The sequence below is a fragment of the Marmota marmota genome, unplaced genomic scaffold (genome assembly GCF_001458135.2).
Source record: "Marmota marmota marmota unplaced genomic scaffold, marMar, whole genome shotgun sequence".
Taxonomy (NCBI): domain Eukaryota; kingdom Metazoa; phylum Chordata; class Mammalia; order Rodentia; family Sciuridae; genus Marmota; species Marmota marmota.
The window spans coordinates 35,160,438-35,187,984 of NW_026000240.1; the positions used below are offsets into that span (position 1 = coordinate 35,160,438).

The 27,547-nt window shown below is 43.5% G+C and overlaps 2 protein-coding genes across 17 annotated transcripts in view; both read left to right on the forward strand.

The window, feature by feature from the left end:
- Positions 1-2,677: 2,677 nt before the first annotated feature.
- Cdhr4 (cadherin related family member 4) lies at positions 2,678-10,907 on the forward strand. 13 transcript variants are annotated; one of them, XM_048793870.1, is made up of 18 exons: positions 2,685-3,262; positions 3,557-3,741; positions 3,864-4,026; positions 4,102-4,193; positions 5,121-5,231; positions 5,798-5,901; positions 6,101-6,237; positions 6,501-6,684; positions 6,785-6,938; positions 7,178-7,271; positions 7,581-7,781; positions 7,865-8,004; positions 8,253-8,403; positions 8,487-8,707; positions 8,932-9,074; positions 9,736-9,792; positions 9,894-9,978; positions 10,754-10,907. In XM_048793870.1, exons 1-17 carry the CDS (start codon positions 3,136-3,138, stop codon positions 9,922-9,924), a joined length of 2,295 nt encoding a protein of 764 aa, XP_048649827.1. In that variant the 5' UTR covers positions 2,685-3,135; the 3' UTR covers positions 9,925-9,978; positions 10,754-10,907. The 13 variants fall into 13 exon arrangements, with proteins under 13 accessions (XP_048649832.1, XP_048649827.1, XP_048649830.1 ...); XM_048793871.1 differs by having other exon boundaries at positions 2,689-3,262; positions 5,184-5,231; positions 7,581-7,784; XM_048793869.1 differs by having other exon boundaries at positions 2,695-3,262; positions 7,581-7,784.
- Positions 10,908-13,464: 2,557 nt separating this feature from the next.
- Positions 13,465-27,547, forward strand: part of Ip6k1 (inositol hexakisphosphate kinase 1) — a 68,009-nt gene continuing 53,926 nt past the window's right edge. For 2 of the 4 annotated variants that reach the window (XM_048794667.1, XM_048794672.1), the window contains exon 1: positions 13,466-13,665. The gene's annotated coding sequence lies outside the window, so the exon portion shown is untranslated. Of the gene's footprint in view, positions 13,666-27,547 lie in introns of all 4 variants that reach the window. The other 2 variants (XM_048794671.1, XM_015487189.2) reach the window with 2 other exon arrangements.

Sequence of the window (27,547 nt, forward strand, 5' to 3'; positions counted from 1 at the left end):
TAAGAGAATCCTCACACTGCTGAACTCCCGCCGCCGCCGCCGCCCCAACATCTGGCAGCCACGCCCCGCCCCCGGCGCCGCAGCCAATGGGGGCGGGGCGAAGTTGAAACGGCCCCGCCCCTGAAGCCTGGCGGGATGAGTGAATTGGGCGTCCGGTTTCTGCACTAGCTCTGCGCGGAGGGGAGAGGCTGTAATTGGAAACTGGACGGTGCCCATTCCGGGACCCCTGATGCCTTGGAAGGTTTAGCTAACCCTGTGTTCGTTGCGTAACGAAGTATAGGTCCTTTCCCCAGGGTGGTCTCCCCTTCCCCATTTGTTCCCTCGTGAAATAGCAGTCCCTCCCAACAGGGCCTCGTGGCGTGACCACATGTGAGCAGAAGGCCAGATCCTTGTACTCGACAATGTTGTGGCCCATTAGGGGTATGACATGTTCCTTAGGCTGGCCTCGACAATCCCTGGAAATGACAGGAGCGAGGTTCGGCCCCTCTGAGTACTCAGGGATTGCAGGACTTCATAGCAGCGTAAGAACCAGGCTTCAGAAATCCCACCCCAGTGCGGTCCCGCTTTGTGTTGTACTAGGTTTGATCGCCCTCTAGTGGGGAGCGCGCGCCTAGCTTCAAGTTCAGAAGCGACTTCGGACCATCCGCAAGCCCTGTGACTGTCACCATGTAAAGACTGAGGGAGACAGAGACGATCTTCTTTAGCGAGAATGATCAGAACCTGTCCGCTGAGATTACTCCATAATCAGAGGCTAGGTTCAAGGGTATAGTGTAACAGGAAACCGACTGTACCTTTCAGCAGACAGGAAAATATGGGGCAATGGAGTAGTTTGAAGAAGAGGTCTCTCAGAGCAGTGACATCAGGGTGCAACCTTAGTCATTGTGAGGAGGTCAAGAAGACAGGCATTCTAGCCGGTAGGGGTGGCATTCCTCTCCAGTCCTGACTACTTGGGATGCTGAGGCAAGAGGGTGGCAAGTTGGAGGCCAGCCTGGGCAACTTAGTGAGATCTTATCTCAAAATAAGATTTTAAATAAGATTTTAAAAAGAGCTGAGGATGTAGCTCAGTAATAGAGGGAGAACAAGTTCTTTTGTAGTGAATGACCTGGACTGGTTCCTGTTTGATAATATCAGCTGCTTTGGGAGAACAACTCTGTAATAAGAGTGGAGGCTCCTGCCTTCATCAACGCAAGAAAGGTGAAGTCTTGGGCTGGTGCACAGCAGGTAGATAGAAGAGGACCACTTTAGGGTATGTTTTGAAGCTAAAATTAAGCCTCTTTCTTTCTTTCTTTTTTTTTTTTTTTGCACTGGGGATTGAACCCAGGGTACTATACCACTGAGTTACATCCACAGTCCTTTTCATTTTTCACTTTGAGGCAAGATCTTGTTAAGTTCAACCTGGCCTGGAATTAGCAGTCCTCCTGCCTCCTGCCTCAACCTACCAAATAGCTGGGATTACAGTTGTGCACCACTCTGCCCAGTCTCCAGTGGCGCAATAGGTCTGAACGAGACTTGGGACATGAATGTAGACAGAGATGGTAAACAGTGAAGACTATGCCCTGGAACAACCCACTGGATAGAGGTAGGGGAGATGAAACAGAACCAGCAAAGGAGCTGAGCAAGAATAGTTGGGACGTGGGAGAAACCTGAGAGAATATGGAGATTTAGGATCCAAAGGGAGCAAACATCAAACTCTGGAGAATGTGAGGATGGAGAATAAACTGCTGGCTACAAAGCTGAGTACTGTGGCATGTGCCTATAGTCCAGTTACTAGGGAAGCTGAGGCAGGAGGATCAGATAACTTAAGCCCAGAAATTCAAGTACAGGCATGTGCCACCACGCCCAGCATGAAGAAAACTGTTTTTAAAAAAATAGCATAGAAAGGGGCTGGGATTGCGGCTCAGTGGTAGAGCTCTTGCCTAGGATGTGTGAAACACTGGGTTCCATCCTCAGCACCACATAAAAAAATAAACAAAAACTAGCATAGAATGTAAATATGGTAAATGGGAAAATTTCAAAGATAGAGTTCTGTAGATACTCATCCAACTGACAGTAAGATCAATATATAGGATATCCTGACCAGACACAGTAGTGCATGCCTGTAATCCCAGCAACTCAGGAGGCTGAGGAAGGAGGGTTGCAAGTTTGAGACCAGCCTCAGCAATTTAGTAAGGCCTTAAGTAACTTAGAAAGACCCTGTCTTGGGTTGGGATTGTAGCTCAGCGATAGAGCACTCCCCTATCACCGGCGGGACCCGGGTTCGATCCTCAGCACCACATAAAATAATAATAATAAAGTCATTGTGTTGTGTCCATCTACACCTAAAAAAATATTTAAAAAAAAGAAGACCCTGTCTCAAAATAAAAATTTAAAAGTTCTGGGGATGCAGCTCAATAGTAAAGTGCCATTGGGCTCAATCCCTAGTACCAAAATCAATTAATTAGTTAATTATTTTTTTAAAAAAATATAGCATGCCAGGTGCAGTGGTGCATGCCTATAATCCCAGCCATTCGGGAGGCTGAGGCAGGAGGACCACGAGTTCAAAGCCAGCCTCAGCAAAAGCAAGGTGCTAAGCAACTCAGTGAGTCCTGTCTCTAAATAAAATTCAAAATAGGGCTGGGATGTGGCTCAGTGGTTGAGTGCCCCTGAGTTCAATCCCTAGTACCAAAATAAATAAATAAATAAATAAAAATTTTAAAAATATAGTACATCCTTAGCCATTCCAATCCAGGAAGCTACCTTGTGTCCCCTCCAGTTGATATTCCCATAGGTAACTATTACTTTTCTATCTACAATCAAGGATTTCTTTTGCTTGTTGAACATAGACAACTATTGAGAGATTCTGTGGATGACTGAACTGAGATTTTTGAAGACATTTTAATGATGTGTTGGGGGGGAGTTTGTGGGGTAACTAGATTTGGGTTTAGTTTTCCTGAATGCTGTACTTTCTCTGTCTCCAAGAACAGCATGGCCAGTTTCACCACCTGTATCACATCCTCTTAGGGTTGTGATAATGAATGGGGGAATTCACTGGGAAACAGTGGAAAATGGGATTTTCCAGGCCTCTGGAGGCCTGCCAGGGAACTAGAGCTCAGTCACCAGAGATGGGTGGAGTTGGAGTCCGGAAGGCCCGCCTGCATGACTGTGTTTGAGCAACTGACCTGGCAACAGGTTGGGCCTGACAAACAGTCTCCTCTGTCATCTCTTCAGGCCACTATGGTGCTGCTGAGGCTCCTGATGATTCTTTTGGCTCTGGTTGTCTCTGGTGAGAAGCTGGTATATGGGGATACCCCAGTTTTCCTTTGGAGTTCTGACCCTCAGATTCAGGGTGAGGGTTAGAGTAAGGGTCTGAACTCCTGATCAGTGTTTCTTATCTCTGCTTCCTCAATCAGTTATCTCTCCCCATCTATAAAATGTCAGATGTGGAGAACAAGGACAGAACTTGGCTGTTTGATATCAAGGTGTTGTCAGACCCTGCAGCAAAAGGGTGGGACTTTGTTTACAAGTGTGGTTCCTTGAGCATGGGGGGCCTCCAGCCTGAATTATCTGCTCCTCACAGACCTCCACAGTCTGCCCTGGTTCATAAATGTGTCTGAACGCGAGGGTCCTGGCACCATCCTTCAGTCTTTCTCCTTCAACTGTTCCTCCCACTTGCCCACCCTGGAATTGGTCAATGTGCAACCACCTACCACTTTCTTCAACCCACCCAGCCTGACCAGGTGGCAGGGGATCTATGTGGGAAAGGTAGAGTCATGAGTAAAACTGGGAACTGGGGGCACAGGGCAGACCTGAAATTCCCCAAAGCCAGAGGTGGTATACAGAGACAGAGAGACTAGGCCCCACACGTTACTGCCTGTCCACCACAGGTGACCTTGAGCAGCTCAGCTCGGCTGGATGCCCTTGCAGTAAACCACTATGAGCTGCAGCTGCGATACACATGTGGCGACATTGTGATGGAGGGACCACTCTTTGTGGATGTGCAGCGGGACTCTGGCCATATCCAGTGTATTGGTCGATTTGCCAGCTCAGGTGAGGCCAGGGGCAGCAGGCAGGGGTGGGCAGGCATGACCTGAAGAGAGCCTCCCTGATCTTCCCCCTGGTCAGGTGGGGAAACCATTCAGGTGCCAGAGACAGTCAAACCTGGGGCCCGGTTGTACACTCTGCTGCTCCCAGGCCTAGAAGTCCAGGGAACTCAGGTAAGCCCAGCACATAGGATAGTGGATGACATGATGTGTGTGCGAGTGGGATGGGGAATACAAGCTCACCACTGCCTGACCAGCTACAGCCTGCAGAGGGACACTACAATCCACAGCTGAGCCTGTGCATGATGCCTATTCTTGAAGAGAGCCACTAATGTTACCCTTTCCCCACTGACCGTAATTGTTCCCATAGAGAAGTCTAAGGAACTGAGCTCTTCTTTCAATTTCTCATATGTGTTCTGAGTTTTCCATTACAATTTTTTTTTTTAGTTGTTGATGGACCTTTATTTTACTTATTTGGGGCTGGAGATGTGGCTCAAGCGGTAGCGCGCTCTCCTGGCATGCGTGCGGCCCGGGTTCGATCCTCAGCACCACATACAAACAAAGACGTTGTGTCCGCTGAATACTAAAAAATAAATATTAAAAAAAAATTCTCTCTCTCTCTCTCTCTTAAAAAAAAAACAAAAACAAATCTATTTTACTTATTTGTATGTGGTGCTGAGAATCGAACCCAGTGCCTCACGCATGCTAGGCAAGCGCGCTATCACTGAGCCACAACCCCAGCCCTCCATTACAATTTTATAACATTTTGTAACCCCTCAAAAAGAAACATAGTTTAAAAACAAGATAATTGTTTTTTTTTGTTGTTGTTGTTGTTGATTTTGTGTGTATGTAGTGCTGGGGATTGAAACAAGCACTCTACCAACTGAATTATATCGCTAGCCCAAAATAATTGGTTTTAAAGCAGAAAGGATTGAGGGTCAGTATCAGGATTCCCAGTAGAGGGCAGAGAGCCTAGGCTGGGGCAAGAGTCAGTGGCAGGGCATGGGAGACCAGGTGTGGACAGTTGCCTCCTGGGTTGTTGAAAGTAGTGCTTGGGGCACTGGAGGCTGGTTGGGGCTGCTAGCATCTCTGTTCTATTAGATGAACATTATCAGCGCCCAGGACCCTCCATACTTCCCTGGACCTTTCTCCATCAATGAGCAGGGTTGGCTTCGGGCACCATCTCAGGGTCTCAAAGGCCAGGCTCAGAAGGTAAGCATGACTTGGGACCTGGGGATGGATGGAGATATATATATATATATATATATATATATATANGTGTGTATATATATATATATATATATATATATATATATATATCATCGCCTTCTGAAAATTTGTTGCCTCTCCCTCCCAGACCTGCATCTCCTGCCCTATGTGGACCATGCTCTCACTTTGGCTTGGTTCATAAAGAGAAAGAGTCCCTCAACATGAAGGAGAGTGTTTAGGGCAATAACACTTTAAGAGAAAGTTCTGGGTTAAGCGGCCAGTAAAGAGGTTAGAAAAGTTTCTTCTTTAAAATTTCCACCTCTTAGTAATTGGCCCTTAGCAACTTTAATCTAATAATTCACATGTGAATGACTCACATATCACTTTCTTGAGTCGTTTGCAACCTAACAGAAGAATTTATGTCCCAAAGGTATAGGACTCAAAGGAATACTTGTCATCAAAAATGACTGGTTATGGGGGAAGAGTAAAAGTTGGAGTTCCTTGTGGAGGTCTTGAGGAGAGAACTGAGCATAGATATTGATTCCCCTCCTATCCTGTATGTCCTGTAGATCTTCCAGCTGCAAATCTCAGTGTCACTTGGACAAGGCCAAAGCTGCCAAAGAATGCTGGTGGTGAAGATTTTGCCTGCACCATCCAGCCAGGTCTCCTTCCTGTAAGGCTCCCCTATACCAGGGGAATGAGGGGGCGCATAGCAGGACCTAGCTCTAGGGAATCAGGGGTAGTAGTAGGGTGCAGGGTTGCTGGAACATTGTAACTCTGTTAGGAGGGAAACCCCAGAGGAGGAGGACACTACCCGCAGGGCACCAGATGAGAAGGAGCAGGTAGAAGCCAGTGCTTCACTTTTGATCTAGACAGAAGGCCCAGAATGTCACCATTCCTGAAGACAAAATCCCTGGGAGCAAGGTGGTTCAAGTCCAGGCTAGGGGCTTCAACTTGCGCTATGAAATCTTCTCCCCAATGCCCAGTCCACTCTACTCCATCGGAAGCGGTGAGGGGCGAGGCAGGGTGGAGGGTACCTGGATGTCTCTGCAACCTGTCTAAAGGTGCCCCTATGTGATCTCGCCCACCTGAGAAAAAAGGCCAGAGCCAGGGCTGCGACTGGGGCAAGGTCCGGTTGGGGTCTTAACCTTGAAGTAGGAGGCGGGAGTGGTATCCGCTGCCTCCAAGGGTGAGGCTGTTGACGGTTTGGGGGGAACCATTGAGCTGAGGGCAGGGCCAAGCTCTGCTTCTCTGCTTTGTCATCACACCCAGTGGATGGGGTAGTCCAAACCACCATGCCCCTAGAATTGGCTCACACCCGAGGTGCAGCGATCACAAGGCTGCAGGTGAAGGCCTTTGAAAGGTTTCAGCCGTGGGCCAGTGCGGAGCTTGATCTCACTGTGAATGTGCTCTCTGTCAACCACTGGCCCCCACTCTGCATCCCAGCTCTTCTGGTGTGAGTATGCGGGAACCTTGCCTAACTGTTGGGGTAAGATTGAGATCTGTGGCTCACAGCTGAGTCAGACTCCTGCTTTGCTGTGGTCCTCTACTCTCAGGACTCAAATCCCAGAGACCACACCGGTGGGCACTGTGCTGAACACAATCACTTGCACTGACCCAGACTCTGTTGGTGCCACCCTCAACTACCAGCTGTGGTTCCACAGCTCTCCTGGTCTTGCCAGTCTCTGCCTTCGTGACAGGGTCCTTGAGGTGCTGGGCTCCCACTCCCAGGCCCACTTATAGGATGCTTGCAGCAGGAAGGGGTGGGTGGGCCAAGGGTATATGAACACTGAGATCATGGGGATGGGATTCCATGATTATTGAGCCAATCTGCTTTGCATTCTGCGAAACAGAGGACCAGGGTAGATGCCCTGACCTGAGGTAGCCCAGTGTGGCTTATGGCTCTCCCAGGTCCTGGCTGGGCCTCACTCTTTGACCCCTCTGATCAGGTGAATGCTACATTGGACTGTGATATTCCTGGGACCTGCTTCCAGCATTCAGCCTCTATCCTGGTGCTTGATGGTGGTCAGCCCCAGATGACCAGTGAGTGACCATACTTAGGCCTGGACTTTCAGGACAGGGCTATTCAGTCTACCATCCCATTTTGTCTATTGTCCCTCTCCCAAGTAATAGTCATCTTTCCTCCCTCAGAATCCAGCAGGGCAGGGTTGTTTCCATTTCAGACTCCTACTAGTGTCTCTCTTAGACCTCCAGAAGGGGAGGGTTATTGCCACCTTCTCTCCAACTTTCTTCTTCCTTGGAGCCCCAGAGCAGGGCCATGCTTCCTTCCTCAGACCCCCAAGGCAGGGCTGAGCACCCAGACCAGCCCCTTGACTGCCAAATGGCCCCCAGCTGAAGTTCCAGTACTGGTGATGGTGACACCTGTCAATGAGTTCACCCCAGCCTGTGCCCCACGCACGTTCCGGGTTCAGGAAGATGCAGGGCCTCACACTCTGCTGGGCACTGTGGTGGGCACGGATATGGATTACCCACACAACAGCATTGAGTACTACACATCTGATGGATCCTCTATCTTTGCTGTGGATCATCTCAGTGGTATTTCCACACCAGGGGTAGGATGGAGAGGTGGGGCCAGAGTTGGCTTTGCAGGCTGAAGCTGTGACCATACCCTCTAGGAGACATTCACCTCCTGGGGACTTTGGATTATGAGCAGCAGAGGCTGTACAGACTCACTATTCTGCTGATTGACCATGGCCAAGACTGGGACCCCACTTACCACCGCTCAGGTTCCTGTACCATTACCATTGAGGTTGAGGTAATTGAACCCCAAGGCTTTGGAAAGACGTGGGGAGGCAAGATTTGCCTTTTGGCCTTTTGTTTTTCCACACCATGCCTCAGTTTCCTCCATTGGTTGGTTGGAATGGGTAAAGCCTCACTGGGGAAAGAAAGCATTAGGACCTGTTGCCTAGGCTCTGGCTGTGATAGGACAAGGCTGAGGTGCTGACTTCTGGGGTTTGGGAAGTGGGTCAAACTCACTCCTATAACTTGGTATCCTTTCTGCAGGATGTGAATGACCATCCCCCTGAGTGTGAGCCCCCATTTCAGGAACTTACCATCTATACTACTCTGGGCCATAGTGTGGAGGTGACCAAAGTATCATGCTGGATACCCCAGGAGCCACAGCGCCTGGCCTTCTCCTACAGCATCATAGGAGGTATGGATTGTAGAGGCCACTAACTTGTGGGTGAGGAGCAAGCCACAGCCAGCAATGGTCTCCTTCTGCCACTCTGATTTCAGGAGATAGCAAGAACCAGTTCAGACTGCAAGAGGCCATCCTGATGCACAATGACTCTATGTTGGGACCTCCTTGGCAAGAACAGCCTTGTACCTATGAGCTACTGATCCGTGCGGCTGACGCGGGTCCCTCCATCCCCCACCTCAGCACCACAGTCACCATCATTGTGCATCTAGTTCCCTGGAGGGCCAGCACCGTGGCCATGAGCACCCAAAGAACCACAGTGAGGGGGCTCCTCAGGCCTGGGGGATAGGGCAAAAGGACCTTGAAGGATGAGGAGACCCAGGTTTTTCAAGTGAAATGATGGAGAAAGGCATTCTGGAGGAAGCTGCTAGTGCAAAGAACCTGGCAATATAGAAGAGCAAATCTGGGGTGTAGAGAGGTTTGAAAACTCAATAATCAAAACATTTTGGCAGGGCAGTGATGAGTCTGTGGTTCTCATTTCAGGTGCCCTCAGTGATGACACCCCTGCTTGTAACATATACAGAGACTTTCTGGCAGCCCGAACCCTGGTTTGTGGTGGTGCTCACAGCAACTGGTGCCCTTCTGCTTCTAGCTCTGGGATGGCTGGTCAGCAGGCTCCTTCAGAGGTAGGGTTGCTATCCCCATGCTCCCTTCCTCCCCCAGCTCACCTATGGACCCTGACTGTGATTTCCTAAATTTGAAAAACAATGCAAAAGTTGATGGGCATAGGGCTGGGATTGTGGCTCAGTGGTAGAGTGTTTGCTTAGCATGAGTGAGGCACTGGGTTCAATCCTCAGCACAACCTAAACATATATATATATATATATATATATATATATATATATATATATATAAATAAATACATTGTGCCCATCTACAACTAAAAAAATATTTTAAAAAAAGTTGATGGGCATAGAACTGATATGGAGGAGAAAAATGCTGAGTCTCCATAGGTCTTCAGATTAGAGTCAGAGAGACACTGAAAGAAAGTGTTCTTCAGGCAGAGCTTAGTCTTGGGATGGGTGTGGATGGCTCAGGGCTTGAGGCTCTGAGTCTGTCATGCATGGGGTATTTCCCTATTCCTGACCCCTGTTCTCCACTTAAAATCTGCCCTACTTCTATAGACTGAATTCCTTGTGGGCATAGAACTGAACCCAGGGGAAGTGGGAATAATAATGGGGCATCAAATACAGACAATAATCAAATACCAATAGATGAATGGTACTAATTCCTGGTGCCAACAGGCCTGTTGCCCTTACTGCTTGGTTTCTCTTCCTGGCATTTTAGATTGACCCAGGTACTTCAGGCTCCAAGCAAACCAGCCCAGGCTCTGAGGCTAAACAGGTCAGTCTCCTTTCCAGGCCTCTATGCCTGAGAGCCCACCTCTTAAACTCAGGTTGGGGCTCAAGGCCTTACCCTGTGCTTCTTCTCCTACTTTGCTCCAGCATCCAGGGGAATGAAGGATCCATTGAGTAGTTTGGAGGCACCAAGGATGGAGATGTCCCAGGCACCTAGCAGTGTCATGAACTGGTATGTCAACTGACTTTCTTGAGTAGTGGGCAATGAGGTTGTTCAAGGGTACTCCCTGTCCCTGCCAAGCCCGACTCCTTACCTGTAAATGGCTACTCCTATGGAAGTGTCCACATCAGCATCATCAGGATGGAGGAAGCATTTGGACTTCTGGCCCCTCCAGGGCCTGTCTCCATCTGCTCCCTGTGGGCAGGTTTAACTCATATTGCATCCTCTGGTTCTTCTCCTCAGGAACATTTTAATGGAAGAGCACAGGATGCCCTTGAGTCCCCACTTTTTCCAAACCATTATCTTCCTGGGGCCCTTAATGCCAGAATTCCTTTCTTTCCTCACCGTATCTCAGTATTTTCTCTTACCACCAAGTATCCTCCATCTACATTTTTTTGAATGGGATCTTCTCTCGCCCACACTCACCCTTCAGCCAATCTTTGTCAAACACTGGTGGAGCCTAGAGATGACTTAAACCTAGTTTAGTTCCCTCCCACAGGGGAGAGGGGAATGATGAGGGGAGTGCTTCCAAGATACTCCAGTGTCACAAGTGAACTATGGCAGAGTAATCTGGCAATGACCATAGGTGAAATGGTGTCCAGTTTTGGAGAATTGAGGTTTCTTAGGCATTTGAATCAGAGAAGGGAGGGAAAGGACAGGTTGGATTCTAGTTAGAAGGGGGGGTTGTCACACTGTAGGTCCTGGAATGTATTCTCTTATAGTAAGGGGGGGAAGGAAGTTCTGCTGAGAGTTCTGACTCCTCTCTCTTCTGATTATCTGGGCTCAGGTACAGGCCAAGATTACCTGTTCAACATGAGTTCTAAAGCATCTCTAAGGCGCTGGCTGTAAAGCATCTACTTCACTGTGTGGAATTTCTTCATCACATGATCATGTACTATGATTTCAAGTTGATTCAATAATAAACAAAATTACAAACAGAATAGTTCCAGACTTGTAATCTATATGTGGGAGAAACTCAGATCTGTGTTTCCTTGTTCTTACTTGGAGAAAGTGCTACATTATGGGCATACCCTAGAGAGTGGTAAAGTTGTTTTTCTTCTCTTTTCTTTCTTTCTTTTTTTTTTTTTGGGGGGGGGTGGTACTGGGGATTGAACCTAGATACACTTTACCACTGAGCTACATCCCCATCCCTTTTTAATTTTTTAAATTTTGAAACAGGGTCTCACTAAGTTGATTGAGGCTTCACTAAATTGCTGAGGCTGGTCTTGAACTTGCAATTCTCCTGTCTCAGCATCCTAAGTTGTTGGAATTACGGGAATGTGCCACCATGCCCAGTAGATTACTTTTCTTTAAAGAGACATTGTATGATGCTCTGATAGTGACTGGCACTCTGCAGAAGTTAGATTCCGTTATTTTTGTCAGTGACTGAGGGGACCTCCAGTTGTCTTGTCCTCTCAGAAACTGACTGCTTCCTTTTCCTACAAAGAGGAGGACACTGCTGCTTTTTGAGGGTCCCACCAAATTTCAGGGCCATTTTCCAACAATGTGTAGAGGTTCTATTGGGAAGGATCCAGAGCTTTTGCACTGGGTTGAGGAGTGGTGAAGACTTGAAAAATCTGTGCATGGCTAGTCCTGGTAAGATTGATGGAAGCCCTCTTCTAATGGTGTTCTCATTTCTTTTTTCTTTTTTTGGGGGGACTAGGGATTGAACTCAGGGACACTCAACCACTGAGCCACATCCCCAGCCCTATTTTGTATTTTATTTAGTAAAGCAGAGTCTCACTGAGTTGCTTAGCGCCTCACTTTAAAAAAAAAAAAAAAATATATATATATATATATATATATTTTAGGTGTAGATTGACACAACACAATGCCTTTATTTTCTTTTTTTATGTGGTGCTGAGGATCGAACCCGGGTCCCACCATGCTAGGTGAGTGCACTACCGCTGAGCCACAAAATCCCAGCCCTGGCATCTCACTTTTGCTGAAGCTGGCTTTGAACCCACGATCCTCCTGCCTTGGCCGCCTCCCAAACTGCTCGGATAACAGGCATGTGCCACCACGCCTGGCCCCTTTTCTTTCTGATTACTGCACCCTAAATGTTTATTCTGATTCCTCTATGCTCAGTTTTCCCTGTGCTCAGCTGAGATGCTCTATACAGCCAGCTGACCTACAGCAACTTGCAGGAAAGCCAGCCTTGCTGGATGCAGTGTTGATCTTTTCTCCACACCCACTCTGGCTCAGATGTCTGACTGCCAGCCCTCTGAGAAGACCTATTGTCTGGGTCGAGGCTACCCTTACTACGGAATCCCTAAATTATATCAAATCATCCCCTCCCTTTTAAGTCTGTGGGCCTGAATCGGCTCTGGGCACTAAACAACCTCCCTTCCTGATCCAGTATGATATCCCAAGCCCAGGAAGAAGCTGAGCACCTTCTGTGGGAAAAGAACTCTTAATGGGGCTTCCACCAAAGTGAGAGTGTAAAGAGCAGGTCTCAGGTCCAGCAACCCGAATGTGGCTATCAGTGGATTTTTCCTGAGTTGTTACATAGCTCTAAGGGCTCATTAAATCTGCATCTCTGAGAAGCTTGGCTTTTATCCTTGTTTTACAGATAGGGCAACTAAGGCTCAGAGAGGCTAAGGCTCAAAAGTCAGACAGCTAGTCCAGGCATTTGAGTGTACGACCAGACATGGAACCGCCGCATTTGGCGTCCTGACCCCTAAGCCAAGCCCAAGGTTAGGTGATCTACATGGAGAACAAGGGATGACCACTTTATGGGATTCATAATCTGCCTTGGAGGCAGGTCATGACAGTCTAGGGCAAAATGCTGTCACAGGAACTTAAGATGTTCCCGGGTAAAGAGGATATGCTCGCTGTGTGCCAGGGCTTGTGCTGGGGGACATCACATCAGGCAGAATAAGTATGGGAAATGGGCCAGGGTCTGTTGAGGCAGCACAAAAGGCTGCATGCACCTCAGGCCAAGCAAGGAGCAAATGTGGAAGCCGCTGAGAAGACACTCTTTATATTCTGGAGACATAGGAAAAGGCTAAAACCCAGTGCTTGCCTCCACTTCCAGAGGTGGCGTGACCTTGACCCGGCTTCCCTTCTCGGGCCTCAGTTTCCTCACCACAGAAAATGTGTCAACGCCCCCTCCAACTCCAGGGTGGCTGACAAAGAAAGCAAGTAGAATACTGCTGACATTTTCTAAGTGTGTGCGCGAGTGTGATAAGATACGTTGGCTAGGCATCAGGGGGCTACGCAGGAAGAGAAACCAAGGGCGGTCAGGCCTGAGTCGCCAGCAAAAGCTCAGCCGACAGCAGGTCTAGAAAACGGCGCGCATGCGCCTACTCCCGCCGTCACAGTCACGTGCCCCAGGCGTTCTGCTCGGGGCGTGAGAGGCAGGCTCTGACTGACAGGCCATCCGGCCGGTCAGCAAAAAGTACTCCTCCGGGTGTCGGGCTAAGAGGCTGTTGATTGGGGATAGCCTCAGTTGGGGGCGGGTTCTTTGGCTTCTTGGTTACTATGACGCCCGGTCTCCGCCCCCTCGGCTGGCCGCCATCTTGTTGTTGATCCTTACCCAGTGGGCAGCGCCAGGAGCTGGACCGAGCGGCCGCTGCGGGGCCGCTGCTGCGGGGCTCAGCCACCTGCGCTGCCTTTCTGGGGCGGGCTGAAACCTGGAGGCCCGGGGGGCCCAGCTCCCGTGGGGAGCCTTGGGCGCCCGCTGTCCGGGCCGGGCCGGTGAGTGACAGGAGCCGGGCCGAAAGACCCGCCTGATGCCCGCGGGTAGGGTGGCGGTGGGCGCGGGATTGAAGTGGGCGCGCGTGGGGCCCGGGCTTAGGCTGAGCATCGCTTCAACATCATTCCAGTGTCCTGACTGGCAGCCCGTCAAGCCTCCCAGATGCTGGTGCTGAGGCCCGGAGGACAGCCGGGGTCGGGGTCCAAGAGCCTGGTGCCCTAGGGCGGGCCGGTTGGTTGGCTAGCCGGGCTATTGAGAAACAAGCTTTTCTGATCAAAGCCGAGGACTCCACTGATCCAGAGCTCTGAAACGTGTCCAGTGTCATTCTGATGCTCTCCAGGGCGTTGTGTTGCTCCCGAGTGTGATATACACGTACTTCTTTCTTAGGTATCATTCTTTTGCAAGTGATTTTTCAGGCTTTTTGAGACTAAGACTAGACAAACAGGCCAAAGCCCCCGCGAGCCTGGCAGTCTTGTGTCACGGCCCTGTAAGTCTGGTAGGGTGAAGACCCTCTGCCTGGCTTCTTTTCCTGAGACTCTTTCAGTACCTCACGTGTTCTTTGGAGATCCCTCTTGAAAGGCCTGGTTAAATGTCCATCATTTTATTTGGGGCATAATTTCCTTGCAGCTGAAGCCTCAGGTCTAGCAACCTGAAAGTGGCTATCAGTCCACTTTTTTGGACTGTTTTTGAGGAGAAAGATTATTATGGTGTTGACTTGATTAATTTTATTTCCTGAAGAGATTCCATTAGTTTGATTTGGAGACGGAGGAAATTTGGGAGTATGTTAGAATTGAAAAAAGAAATGAGACTTGTTTTTGTTGTGGATGTTCTTGAACTGCTAAATTAGCTTTTAGCAGTACTACATGTATTCACTTGATGAAAATAGACTATCAGGCCCTTTCCTGGGAGGTAAATAATGTTGGAGATTCTGGGCAGAGTATGCAGGTCTAGAAAGAGTTCTGTCGACCTTTGGCCTCCTCATACAGTCACTGTGGGTAGTCCTATAAAGCCTGCATAAGATGACTGAGAAGTCAAGTAACAATTTTTTATGCACTCCTGTTAGGATAGTGTCACTTCAGCATATTTAATTTTGAAAGAAACCAGCTCCTTGGTCAGGAGATTCTTTTGGAAAGTAGATGCTGATGCCAGAGGAGGTAGGCAGCCTGTTGCTGTTCTCCTGTAAGAAGAGAGAAATTGAGTAGTCTTTATTTATTTATTTCGTTGTCCTCCCTTAGGGCAATTTTTTGAATCTTTAATGAGTTTTGACCTTGTTAAGACCAGTTCCTTGGGCAGTTCTTGGAAAGAAAGGAAGGATCTAATAAAACATTGTCAAAACTGTTCCAAGCCAAGCCTCCTTCCCCACCCCCCATTAGTGTTCTTTTATTTTTTTTAGAATTTTTTAATATTTATTTTTTAGTATTTGGCGGACACAACATCTTTGTTTGTATGTGGTGCTGAGGATCGAACCCGGGCCGCACGCATGCCAGGCGAACGTGCTACCTCTTGAGCCACATCTCCAGCCCCATTAATGTTTTTTTAGAAAGTTAAGGCAGTCACAGGGTTAAATTCCTGCAGTTTATGTTAAAATAATAGTAACTCTAAGTGAGGATTTCTATCCTGTTTTGGATATTTGACTTCTTTGAGATATGTAAAGAAACTATCCTTAGTCAAGTTCTCAACACTGACTTTTACATACAATTTTAGGGATTCAGGGGCCATTAAAGTACATGGTTGGTATAACCCTAATAGAACAGTCATCTCAAGGAAATCAGAATATCCAAGAACTTTGTTTTTGTTTAATGCTTTTACTGTTTCATGAATATGAGTGGTGGATGAACACAAATAGCAACATTTTTTAAGTGCAAATGATGAGACTTGTTATAATAGCAGGCCCTTAATTTCTTTGTCTATGCATAATTTACCAATAACCGTCAGCACTTTAAACTAAAAAGGATAACAGATACAATTTAGACTGTGGAGCTCCTACGCTGAAGTTAGGAACTTTGACAAGCTTCTGGGATGAGATCTGATGTGGCGTTCAAGGTGCTGTTGCCCCAGCTATCCCAACCTACCACCATGCTTTATCCTAATTCCCCCTAACCAAATTATGTGCTTAATATTACATACATATTATTGATCTAGGTTATTCCTCTTGCTGGCTGAATGCATGACTTTTGCTTCTATTTGGGATATCCTGTTCCTTCACCTTAGTTTTATCTCTAGAATTCAGTTCAGGTCTTACCTATCTTCTTTACAAAATACCCATTAAAACATTTCAGCCTGTGCAGATGCTGCATTCCCTCTTAACTGTAGTGGCATTACAGTCCTTAAATAACAAAACAGAACTGTTCTTTTAAGAAGTTTTTGGTTAGTTGGGTGTAGTGTTGCATGCCTGTAATCCTAGTGAAATGTGTGGCTGAAGGAAGAGGATCACAAGTTTGTGCCTAGCCTCTGCAACTTAGACCTTGTCTTAAAATAAAAAAAAAAAATATAAAGAGCTGGGGGTGAGGCTCAGTGGTAAAGCACTCCTGGGTTCAATCTCCAGTTTAAAAAAAACAAAACAAAACATTTTTGGGGGGTGACTCCTCTGGGGTGGTGCACAGCTATAATCCCGGCTACTTGGGAGGCCAGGGCAGGAGTATCACAAATTCAAGATCAGCCTTGGCAATTTAGTGAGACCTTCTTTTTAAATAAAAAATGAAAAAGCTGGGAATGTAGTTTATTGGTAGAGTGCCCTAGTTCAATGTCATAAAAGTTTCTTCTGGGGCTGGTGTTGTAGCTCAGTGGTATAGTACTTGCCTACAATTGTGTGAGGCATTGGGTTCAATTCTCAGTACCACATATAAATAAATAAAGATCCATTAACAACTAAACTTTTTTTTTTTTTTTTTTTAAGTTTTCTCTTGTAGAATCTAGCTCCTTTCTGGTAGGGATTGTATTTTATACTTTTTTTTTTGCTCCTTCTTGTGGTACATGAGGACTAAATGTTCATAAAGATGTACTAAATTTTTCTGAGTTGGAAACACCTTCTGTAATTACATAAGAAAATGGAGTGACAAGTAGAAATGGGGATTTGGTGGTCATGGGTCCCTGTCTCCTATCATTTTTGAGGTGCTTGCACATTTGACTCTAGTGCCTTATAAAGGCAGGCTCATTCTCAGTGCTGCAGAGGAGAGGCAGAACTTGCTGAAAGGGCTGAAACAAAGCCTGAAAACTGAAAATCCAAATCTCAAAAAGAGCTCTGTGGTCTACCTCCTTTCTTGGCTACAAAACTGCTGTGTGTGTGTGTATGTATGTGTGTGTGAATGTATCTATATATCTATATCTATCTATTTATCTATATATGGTTTATAGCAAAGGAAAAACAGAGGACTTCTGTTCCAGAGGCTGTTATTCTGCCCATCAGCAGGAACAGGTGGTGTTTTTTTTTTGTAGTTGTAGATGGACAGAATGCCTTTATTTTATTTGTTTATTTTTGTGTAGTGCTGAGGATCTAATCCAGTGCCTCATGCATGCTAGGCAAGCACTCTACCACTGAGCACTAAGCTTCGGTTCCAGCCCTATTTTTTTTGGGGGGGGGGGCGGTGGGGTTTGTTCCAGGAATTGAACTCAGGGGCACTCAACCATTGAGCCACATCCCCAGCTCTATTTTGTATTTTATTTAGAGACAGGATCTCACTGAGTTGCTTAGCATCTTGCCATTGCTGAGGCTGGCTTTGAACTTATGATCCTCCTGCCTCAGCCTCCCAAGCTGCTGGGATTACAGGTGTGCACTACTGCACCAGGCTAAACTGCTGGTTTTAACTCTTGGAAAACGTATTAGATGAACATGACACTGGTTGCTAATATTTTTGGATCCTCTTTTTGGTTAGGTCTTGGGCTGTTGTAAATGGAATTATTTGCTTTCCTAACATCATAAAGAACTATTATAGATAGAAATGGGAAAAGTTTACACTGTATACTCTTATCTCTGGCTTGGGGCAAGGAAGCAGTCAGGCATTTTGTTTGTTTTGTGGCAGGGAGTCTGTGATTTTGCACTGATTCTACCTCCCACACACACACACACTTGGGATTGAACCCAGGGCCTCACACATACTAGGCAAGTGGTCTACCACTGAGCTACATCTTAGCCTTTTTTTTTTTTAATTTTAGTTATATATGACAACAGAATGCATTACAATTCATTTTACACATATAGAGCACAATTTTTCATATCTCTGGTTGTACTCAGAGTCACATCATTCGTGTCTTCATACATGTACTTGGGGTAATGATAACCATCGCATTCCTCTGTCTTTCCTATCCTTATGCCCCCTCCCTTTCCCTCCCTTCCTTTTTCCCCTTTGCCCTATCTAGATTTCATTTAATCCCTTCATCCTCCCTGCCCAGCCCCCCACAGCATGTTATGGATGAGCATCCTTATATCAGAAATCATTTGGCATTTGGTTTTTTTGGGATTGGCTAATTTCACTTAGCATTATCTTCTCTAGCTCCATCCATTTACCTGCAAATGCTATGATTTTATTCTCTTTTAATGCAGAATAATATTCTATTGTGTATATATATCACATTTTCTTTATCCATTCATCTATTGAAGGGCATCTAGTTTGGTTCCATAGTTTAGCTGTTGCCAATTGTGCTGCTATAAACATTGATGTGGCTGTGTCCCTGTAGTATGCTGTTTTTAAGTCCTTTGGGTATAGATCGAGGAGTGGGATAGCTGGTTCAAATGGTGGTTCTATTCCCAGTTTTCCAAGGAATCTCCATACTGCTTTCCATATTGGCTGCACCAGTTTGCAGTCCCACCAACAATGTGTGAGTGTGCCTTTTTCCCCACATCTTCACCAACACTTATTGTTGTTTGTATTCTTAACAGCTGCCTTTCTGACAGGAGTAAGATGAAATCTTAGAGTAGTTTTGATTTGCATTCCTCTAATTACTAGAGATGTTGAACATTTTTTTCATATATTTGTTGATTGATTGTATGTCTTCTTTTGAGAAGTGTTTGTTCAGTTCCTTGGCTCATTTATTGATTGGGTTATTAGATTTTTTGGTGTTAAGATTTTTTTTTTTTTTTTTTTTTTTAAAGAGAGAGAGAGGGGAGAGAGAGAGAATTTCAATATTTATTTTTCAGTTTTCGGCAGACACAACATCTTTGTTTGTATGTGGTGCTGAGGATCGAACCTGGGCCGCACACATGCCAAGCGAGCGCGCTACCGCTTGAGCCACATCCCCAGCCCGGTGTTAAGATTTTTTAGTCCTTTATATATTCTAGAGATGAGTGCTCTGACGTGCGTGTGGTAAGAATTTATTCCCAATTAGAAGGCTCTCTGTTCACCTCACTGATTATTTCTTTTGCTGAGAAGAAGCTTTGTAGTTTGAATCCATCCCATTTATTGATTCTTGATATGGATTATTGTGCTATAGGAGTCTTATTAAGGAAGTGGGGCCTAATTCGACATGATGGAGATTTGGGCCTACTTTTTCATCTAATAGATGCAGTGTCTCTGGTTTAATTCCTAGGCCCTTGATCCACTTTGAGTTTTGTGCATGGTGAGAGATAGGGGTTTAATTTTTGCATATGGATTTCCAATTTTCCCAGCACCATTTGTTGAAGAGGTTATCTTTTCTCCAATGTCTCCAGTCCTTTTAAAACTTTATATTTTGAAAGAAGGGTTCACAAAATTGCCCAGGCTGTCCTGGAATTTATGATCTTCCTGTCTTAATCTCTTGAGCGACTGGGATTACAGGTTTGTGCCACTGTGTTTGGCTTACACTGAGTTTAAGTACAGATTTTCATTTCCCTTTTGCACAGTGAGGTCTGGATGTGAAAACCTAAGACTTCTTGATTCTTTTGTTAAAGATGACAGATGAATACTCTCTGTTTGCTGTATGGTTTGAAGTTGTATTTATGTTGAAACATTATAAATAATTTTTTTTTTTTTTTTTAGTGTAATAGAATTTATTTGAGAAGAAGAGAGATTGACTCCCACAGGGTGAGAGGGCACCCAATAGGAGTAACCCATAAATGAGTTTTGATGGTGGCACATATTCACTTCAGTGCTGGATCTCCATTAGTGACTGTGTTTTGTAAGTGTTTAGAAAATCTGCTCTGATCTCTTCTGTAAAAGCTTTATGGATTTAGCTCATTTATATTTATCCCTAAGTTGGGCTAGGGGAATACCTATTCCCCTAGGACCAGATTCTTTTCAAGTCTAAAGTTTGATGTTAGTAAGAGCACCATCTAGTCTATAAAAATCTGGGTGTATTATGATTGAACAGTTATTAAACAATTTATTCTGTAGTAAAAAAGCCAGATAATGACAATTGTCAATGCAAATATGAAGAAATTGGAGCCCTCATACACTGCTAGTGGGAATGTAAAACAGCGCAGCCACCTTGGAAAATAATCTGGCAGTTCTTTAAATGGTTAAACAGAGTTACTCTTTGTCCCATCAATCCCTCTCTTAGGTTTCTTTTCAAGAGAAATGAAAACCTATGCATTCAAAATCTTGTACATGAAAGTTTATAGCTATTCATAATAGCAAAAAGAGAAGCACCAGAAAATGTTTATTAATTGATGCTTAGATAAGTAAAAATGTGGTGAACACACACACACTGATATGTTATTCTTTAATAAAAAGGAATGAAGCATTGAAATAATGATACAATTTGGGTGAACCTCAAAAACGTGCTAAGTTAAAAAAAATGCTAAGAAGCAAGACAAAAAAGTTTACAAAATTCTATATATATGAAATATCTAGTATAAGCTATTCTGTAGGGACAGAAAATAGGTTGAATAGTGGTTGCTTATTAGGACATGGAGGTGATTGGGGGGGATAGGGAATTAATGACTAAACAGTACAGGACTTCTTTTGGAGGTGATGAAAATGTTTTAAAATTGTGATTTTTTCATACATTTGTAAATATACTAAAAACCATTGAATTGTACTCTTCAGTGGGTGATTTGTGTGATGGGTGAATCATCATAAAGCTGAATATATATATTCACTAGTAAAACAAGAAAAAGTATGAGTAAGCAAGAAGTAAAAATGAAGGATTATCTGTAATTTCACTGTTAGTGGGTTTTTAAAAAATATTTATTTATTTATTTTTTTTAGGTGTAGATGGACAGAACACAATGCCTTTATTTTTATGTGGTGCTGAGGATTGAACCTGGGACCCGCCCGTGCTAGGTGAGCGCTCTACCGCTGAGCCACAGTTAGTGTTTTTGTTTGTAACCAAATTCCTTTTCATGACATAACATTTTTTAAATAGTTTTTTTTTAGTTGTAGATGGACACAATATCTTTATTTTAATGTGGTGCTGAGGATTGAACCCAGTGCCTCACCCATGCGAGGCAAGCACTCTACCACTGAACTAAAATCCCAGCCCCACCGTCATGAACATTTAAAAAAAATTTTTTTATAACTTTATTTTATTTGTTTATTATTATTATTATTTTTTAGATGGTGCTGGGGATTGAACCTAGTGTTTCACATGTGCTAGGCAAGTGCTCTACCACTGAGTCACAACTCCAGCCCCATATGTCATAATTTTTTTAAAAAATGGGATTATACTGTATATTCTAATTTATAACACCCCCACCCCCACCACCCCCAATGCTGGGGATTGAACCCAGGGTCTTGTGTATGCTAGGCAAGTGCTCTACTGCAGAAGTACATGTATAGCACTTACTTTATTTAGAGACAGGGTCTTGCTAAATTACCCAGGCTGCCATAGCCTCCCAACTAACTGGGATTGCAGGTGTATACCACTGCACCTGGCTCTGATTTGTACCTTTTTTGCAGTCAGAAATATATTGTAAACATCTGTGTTGGTAAAGGATGGCATTTGCCTCAGAGGCCAGTTGGTAGTGAATGAGGAAGTACATTCTAAGGGTAGTAGGGAGTTGTGGTGAGCAGGGTGAACTATCAAGTATATGCCTTATAAAAAGGATCAGTGAACTTGTGATTTTTGAAACCAGAAATTTGAATTTTAATGTGAAATTTTCTGATATTTATTGATTTTTTAAGAGATGGGGACTCACTTGAATGCCTAAGCTGGCCTTGAAATACTATTCTCAAGTGATCCTCCTGCCTCAGCCTTCCCAATTATGGGAGCTATAGATGTCTCGTTCATTTCCTGATTTTTAAATTTGGCACTGATTTAAAACAATTTTTTGCGCCATTTTACTGATTTTAAAAAAACTATCTGGGACTGAGAATGTGGCTCAGTGGCAGGGTGCTTGCCGAGCATGTGCAATGCCCTGCATTTGATCCCTAGTACCACAAACGCACACAAAAACAAAATATAAAAAAACACCATTGGGCTGGGGTATAGCTTAGTGGCATAATGCTTGCCTAGCATGTGTGAGGCACTGGGTTTGATCCTTAGCACCACATAAAAATAAACAAATAAAATAAAGGCATTCTGTCCATCTACAAATATAAAAAAAGAAAAAAGAAAGAAAGAAAAATTCAGAACAAAAAACAAAACCCTGTCACCTACAGACCAGAAATGTCCTGCTGATGTCTGATTTTTTTTTTTTTTTTTAATTTTAATTTTTGGTATCAGGGATCTGGGGATTAAACCCAGGGGGGAGCTTTGTCACTGAGTTATATCCCCCAGCTCTCTCTCTCTTTTTTTGTACTAAGACTGAACCAAGGAATGTTTAACCACTGAGCTGCATCCCCAGCCCTTTTTCTTTTTTCTTAATCTTTTTTTAGTTGTATATGGACATAGAACCTTTATTTTATTTATTTACTTTTATATGGTGCTGAGGATCGAACCTTATGCCTCACATGTGCAAGGCAAGTGCTCTACCAATGAGCCACAACCCCAGTCCCCCCCAGCCCTTTTTCTTTATATTTTATTTTTTAAACCCAGGGGCTCTTAATCATTGAGCCACATCCCTAGTCATTCTCCTGCCCCTGCCCTTTTTCTTTTTTAAAAAAATATTTATCTTTTAGTTGGACACAATACTTTTATTTTATTGTTATATGGTGCTAAGGTTTGAACCCAGGGACTTGCACATGCTAGGTGAGCGCTCTACCACTGAGCCACAATCCCAGGCCTGCATATATATATATTTATTAATATTTTTAGTTGTATATGGACACAATAACTTTTATTTTGTTTTATTTGATTTTATATGTGGTACTGAGGATCGAACTGAGGGCTTCACACACGTGAGGCAAGCACTCTATCACTGAGCCACAACCCCAGTTACCCCAGCCCTTTTTTGTATTTTATTTAGAGACAGGATCTCACTGAGTTGCTTAGGGGTAAATTGCTGGCTTTGAACTCAGTGATCCTCTTGCCTCAGCCTCCCGAGCTGCTGAGATTTACAGGTGTGTGCCACTATCTGCAGCTCTTTTTATTTATTATTTTGAGACAGGGTCTTACTAAGTTGCTTAGGGCTTCACTAAATTGCTGAGGCTGACCTCAAACTTGTGATCCTCTGCTTTAGCCTCTCAGGTCACTGGGATTATAGGTTTGTGCCACTTTCATTGTTTAAATAAAATTTTGAATATTATTGAGGCATAATTTTGGTATGGTAATATATGTTCATTTCTAGTATTCTTCGACTTCAGTGAGTGTTGACAAATCCATATATCTCTGCAACCCCTTCCATCATAGAAAGTTTCCTTGCTCTTCTTTCCAGTCCATTGCATCTTGCTTTCTTGGGCAGTCAGCCACTGATCTTTCTGTCCTTGTAGATTAAATTTGCATTTTTTAGAGTTTCATATAAATGCAGTCGTAATATATAGTCAATCTTCATTTTTCATGGAGTCTTTAATTTTTGAGTGAGCCTACCTGCTAGAATTTATTTGTAACCTTAAAATCAATATTTTGAATGCTTTCTCCATCATTCATAGGTAAGTACAGAGCGGGGAAAATTTGGTGTTTCCTGTTCCCAGCTGAGTTCAAACAAGGTGAAACTCTTTTTTTCAGCTGTCATTCTGTAAATAAGTGTCCTTCTGTTGTTATTGTTTTTGCATTTTGGTTTTTTTTTTTTTTTTTGGTTGGAGATTACAGTGCTTGAAATGGCTCCCTAGTGTGCTATTTGATGTTCCTAAGCAGAGGAAAGCTGTGATATACCTTATAATATATATGGTAGGTGAGTTTTATTCCAGCATGAGTTGTAGTACTCTTGACTATGAGTTCAGTATTAATTAAATCAGTAATATCTATTAAATAAGCAGACTTTATTTAATTTTCAAGGATTGAACCTAGGGACACTTAACCACTAAGCCACATCCCCAGGCCTTTTGTATTTCTTATTTTGAGACAAAGTCTTGCTGAATTGCATAGGGCCTTGCTAAGTTGCTGAGGCATTTTAGCCTCCTGAGCCGCTGGGATTATAGGCATGCTCCATTGAGCCTGGCAAATAAGCAGTCTTTAAACAGAAACATTCATAAAAAGTTATATATTGATTGGTTGATGAAAATGTTGTGACTAGTTGGCACATGCCTGTACTCCCAGGCTGAGGTAGGAGGATTGCAAATTCAAGGCCAGCCTGGGCAACTTTGTGAGACCCTGTCTCAAAACAAAAAGTTAAAAGGACTGGGAATGTATGGCCCCTGGATTCAGTCCCCCATGCTGGGGAGTGAGGCTGTGGTGTGATCAGTGATTTGGAAGAACTTAACCATTTATTTCTTTTTGGTGCAGTAGCTCACTCAGTATTGGATAACTCAGTGTACTTAGTGCTTTATAGAACATAATTACCATTGATAAGGAGAATTGACTGTGAATAGTCTTTTGTGTCAAAGAACCCTTACTTAAGTGTTATGGATTTTAATTTCTGGGAGGTGCAGATAAGATGGCTGTTCATACTTAAATCCCAGTTTTATTAAAGGTCATTTTGACAGGTTGTTTATTAGGATAGTTTGGAATATTTCATTCTGTTTCACTATTGACTTCTTGGGCCAGTGTTCAGTGACTAGTTTCTTCATATAGTTAAGAACTTGGAGGGCTGGGGCTGTAGCTCAGTAGCAGAGTGCTTGCCTAGCACTGGGTTTGATCCTTAGCACCACATAAAAATAAACAAAAGACATGTTGTCCATCTACAACTACAAGGAAAAAAAAAGCTTGGTTATCAGAATCTCTGAAGGAATTAAATATTAAATTGATTCTTCCTTCTTTTTTTTTTTTTTTTTGGTCCTGGGGGTTGACCTCAGGGACACTTTACCACTGAACTAGCTACATACCCAGCCCTTTTTATTTTTGAGACAGGATCTCACTAAGTTGCTGAGGCCGGCCTCGAACTTGTGATCTCCTGTCTCGGCCTCCTGAGTCACTGGGATTACAGATGTGTTCCATCTTGTGTGGTTAAAATTGATTCTTATGGGGCTGATGAGATGACTTTTTTTGGAGAAGGTATGTAAGAGAAAACTTTCACATAGGAGTTGGTTGAAGTAAGAAATTTATTCTTTCGGGCTGGGGATGTGGCTCAAGCGGTAGCGCGCTTGCCTGCCATGCGTGCAGCCCGGGTTCGATCCTCAGCACCACATATAAACAAAGATGTTGTGTCTGCCGAGAACTGAAAAATAAATATTTAAAAAAAAAAAAAAAGAAATTTATTCTTTCAATACTGTTTTTCTGGAGGATGTTTTATTAAACATTTTAAATGTCTTTATTTTGCTTTTAATTCAGTTAAAATAGTTTATTGGAAGAAAATTGACATATAATATTCCTTTTATTTGATAGGTATCTTTATTTCCTGGTCTGCATGTTTTTTCTTTTGAATAATTAAGTCAGAAGGAATTCCTATTCTAATGCCCTATAAGACAAGTACATAAAAGGTTATATATTGTTAGGCTGGGGTTGTGGCTCAGTGGTAGAGCACTCACCTAGCGTGGGTGAGGTACTGGGTTCGATCCTCAGAATAATAAAGGTATTGTGTCTATCTGCAACTAAAAAATATTTTTTAAAAAGGTTACATATTGTGTGTATGTGGGACACTGATTTTACATTTGAAGGGTTGAGGCTCAGTGGTAGAGTGCTTGCCTGACATTTTACATTTGAGGAAACAGATGAAGATATTCAGCCAGGGCATATCAGTGCTTAGACAGCACCCATGTTTTGTCATGATAGAGAGTTCTGTCTTGGAGTGTTCATTTAAGCACTGATTTTTTTCTTCCCTCAAATGATTAGTTTGTCTTGTTGGATTTTTGTTTTCTTTTTAAATGACTCTTATTGAGACAAAAATACATACAAAGCACCCAAAATTTGGTGATTTTTTTTAAACGTGTATATATTTTTGTAATGATCACCCAGATAAAAAGTTAGAACATTTAAAGAATTTTCTTAATAGGTTTTACTTTTTAGAGCAGTTTTAGGCTCACAGAAAAATTGAATGGAAAGTACAGAGTTCCCATGTGCTAGATGTACCAGATTTGTTACAATTCTGAATCTGCATTGTCTGGTTATTATCACTCAAAGTTCATAGTTAACATTAGGATTCATTTTTACTGTACATTCTGTGACTTTTGACTAGTGTACAAAGACATGTATTCATCTTTATCGTATCATAGAGAATATAGTCACTGCCTTAAAAAATCCTCTATATTCCACCTGTGCATTGGTCTCTCCTCCTAACCCCTGGCAACCATTGGTTTCTTTTTAAAACTATGGAGATAGTTTTGTCTTTTCCAGAATGTCATATAGTTGAAATTATACAGTATGTAGACTTTTTAGGATTGACCCCTTTACTTAGAAATATGCATTTAAGGTTACTCCAACTCTTTTGGATTAATGGCTCATTCTTTTTTTTTTTTTTTTTTAGCCCTGAATAATATTCCATTGTCTGTGTACTACAGTGTATGCATTTATCCATTGAAGGATATCTTGGTTGCTTCCAACTTTTGGCACTTTAGAATAAAGTTGTTATAAACATCCATGAAATTAATTTTTTTTTTATACAAAATAGATCTTGATGTTTGGGTTTTCCTTAAAATGAAAAGTTTTTTTTTTTTTTTTTAAAGATTTATTTTTTTGTTGTAGTTGGACAAGATACCTTCATTTTATTTATTTGTTTTTATGTGGTGCTGAGGATTGAACCCAGGGCCGCACACATGCGAGGCAAGCACTCTACCACTGAGCCACAACCCTAGCCCCAAAATGAAAAGTTTTTTTTTATATTTATTTTTTAGGTGTAGATGGACACAACACAATGCCTTTATTTTTATGTGGTGCTGAAGATCGAACCCGGGCCCCGCCCGGGCTAGGCAAGCGCTCTACTGCTGAGCCACAATCCCAGCCCCATGAAAAGGTTTTTAAAAATTATTTTTATATTAAAGGAAAGCTCTTTTCCCCTTTTTCATTCATTCATTTTCCAGGGGTGCTCTACAACCGAACAAAACCCTTTATAATTTTTTTTTTTTTTTCAGTTGTAGATGGACACAATGCCATTATTTTATTTATTTATTTTTAAGTAATGCTGAAGGTTGAATCCAGTGCCTCACATGAGGCAGATGCTCTACCACTGAGCACAACCCCAGCTCCAACTTTTTAATTTTTATTTTGAATTAGGGTCTTATTAAGTTGCCAAGACTGTCCTTGAATTTGCAACCTGCCTGCCTCAGCTTCACAGTTGTTGGGTTACAGGTGTGCACCACCATGCCCAGCTGAAAGTTGTTTTTAACTTTGAAAACTGGGCCTTTATATTTGTCTTGAATTTAGGTGGATGTTTAGATTCAGAATCTGTTATAAGGTAGGCCATATATAGCTGTCTCCTTTTTCTGCTTTAGCCTTTATTTGCTTATATTCTGTGTGCTTTAGTTTTTTTGTTTTTTTTTTTTGTAATGGTTAGTCCTCACACATGCTCAGCAAGTTTTTTAACACAGATATACTGCCAGTGGAGTTTTTTTTTTTTTTTTT

Coding starts and splice junctions, on each gene's coding strand:
- Cdhr4 (XM_048793869.1), top strand. CDS start 3,136: ATGACTGTGTTTGAGCAACTGACCTGGCAACAGGTTGGGCCTGACAAA. Junction 4,194..5,120: donor TAGAAGTCCAGGGAACTCAG/GTAAGCCCAGCA, acceptor CTGTTCTATTAG/ATGAACATTATCAGCGCCCA. Junction 5,232..5,797: donor TCAAAGGCCAGGCTCAGAAG/GTAAGCATGACT, acceptor TATGTCCTGTAG/ATCTTCCAGCTGCAAATCTC.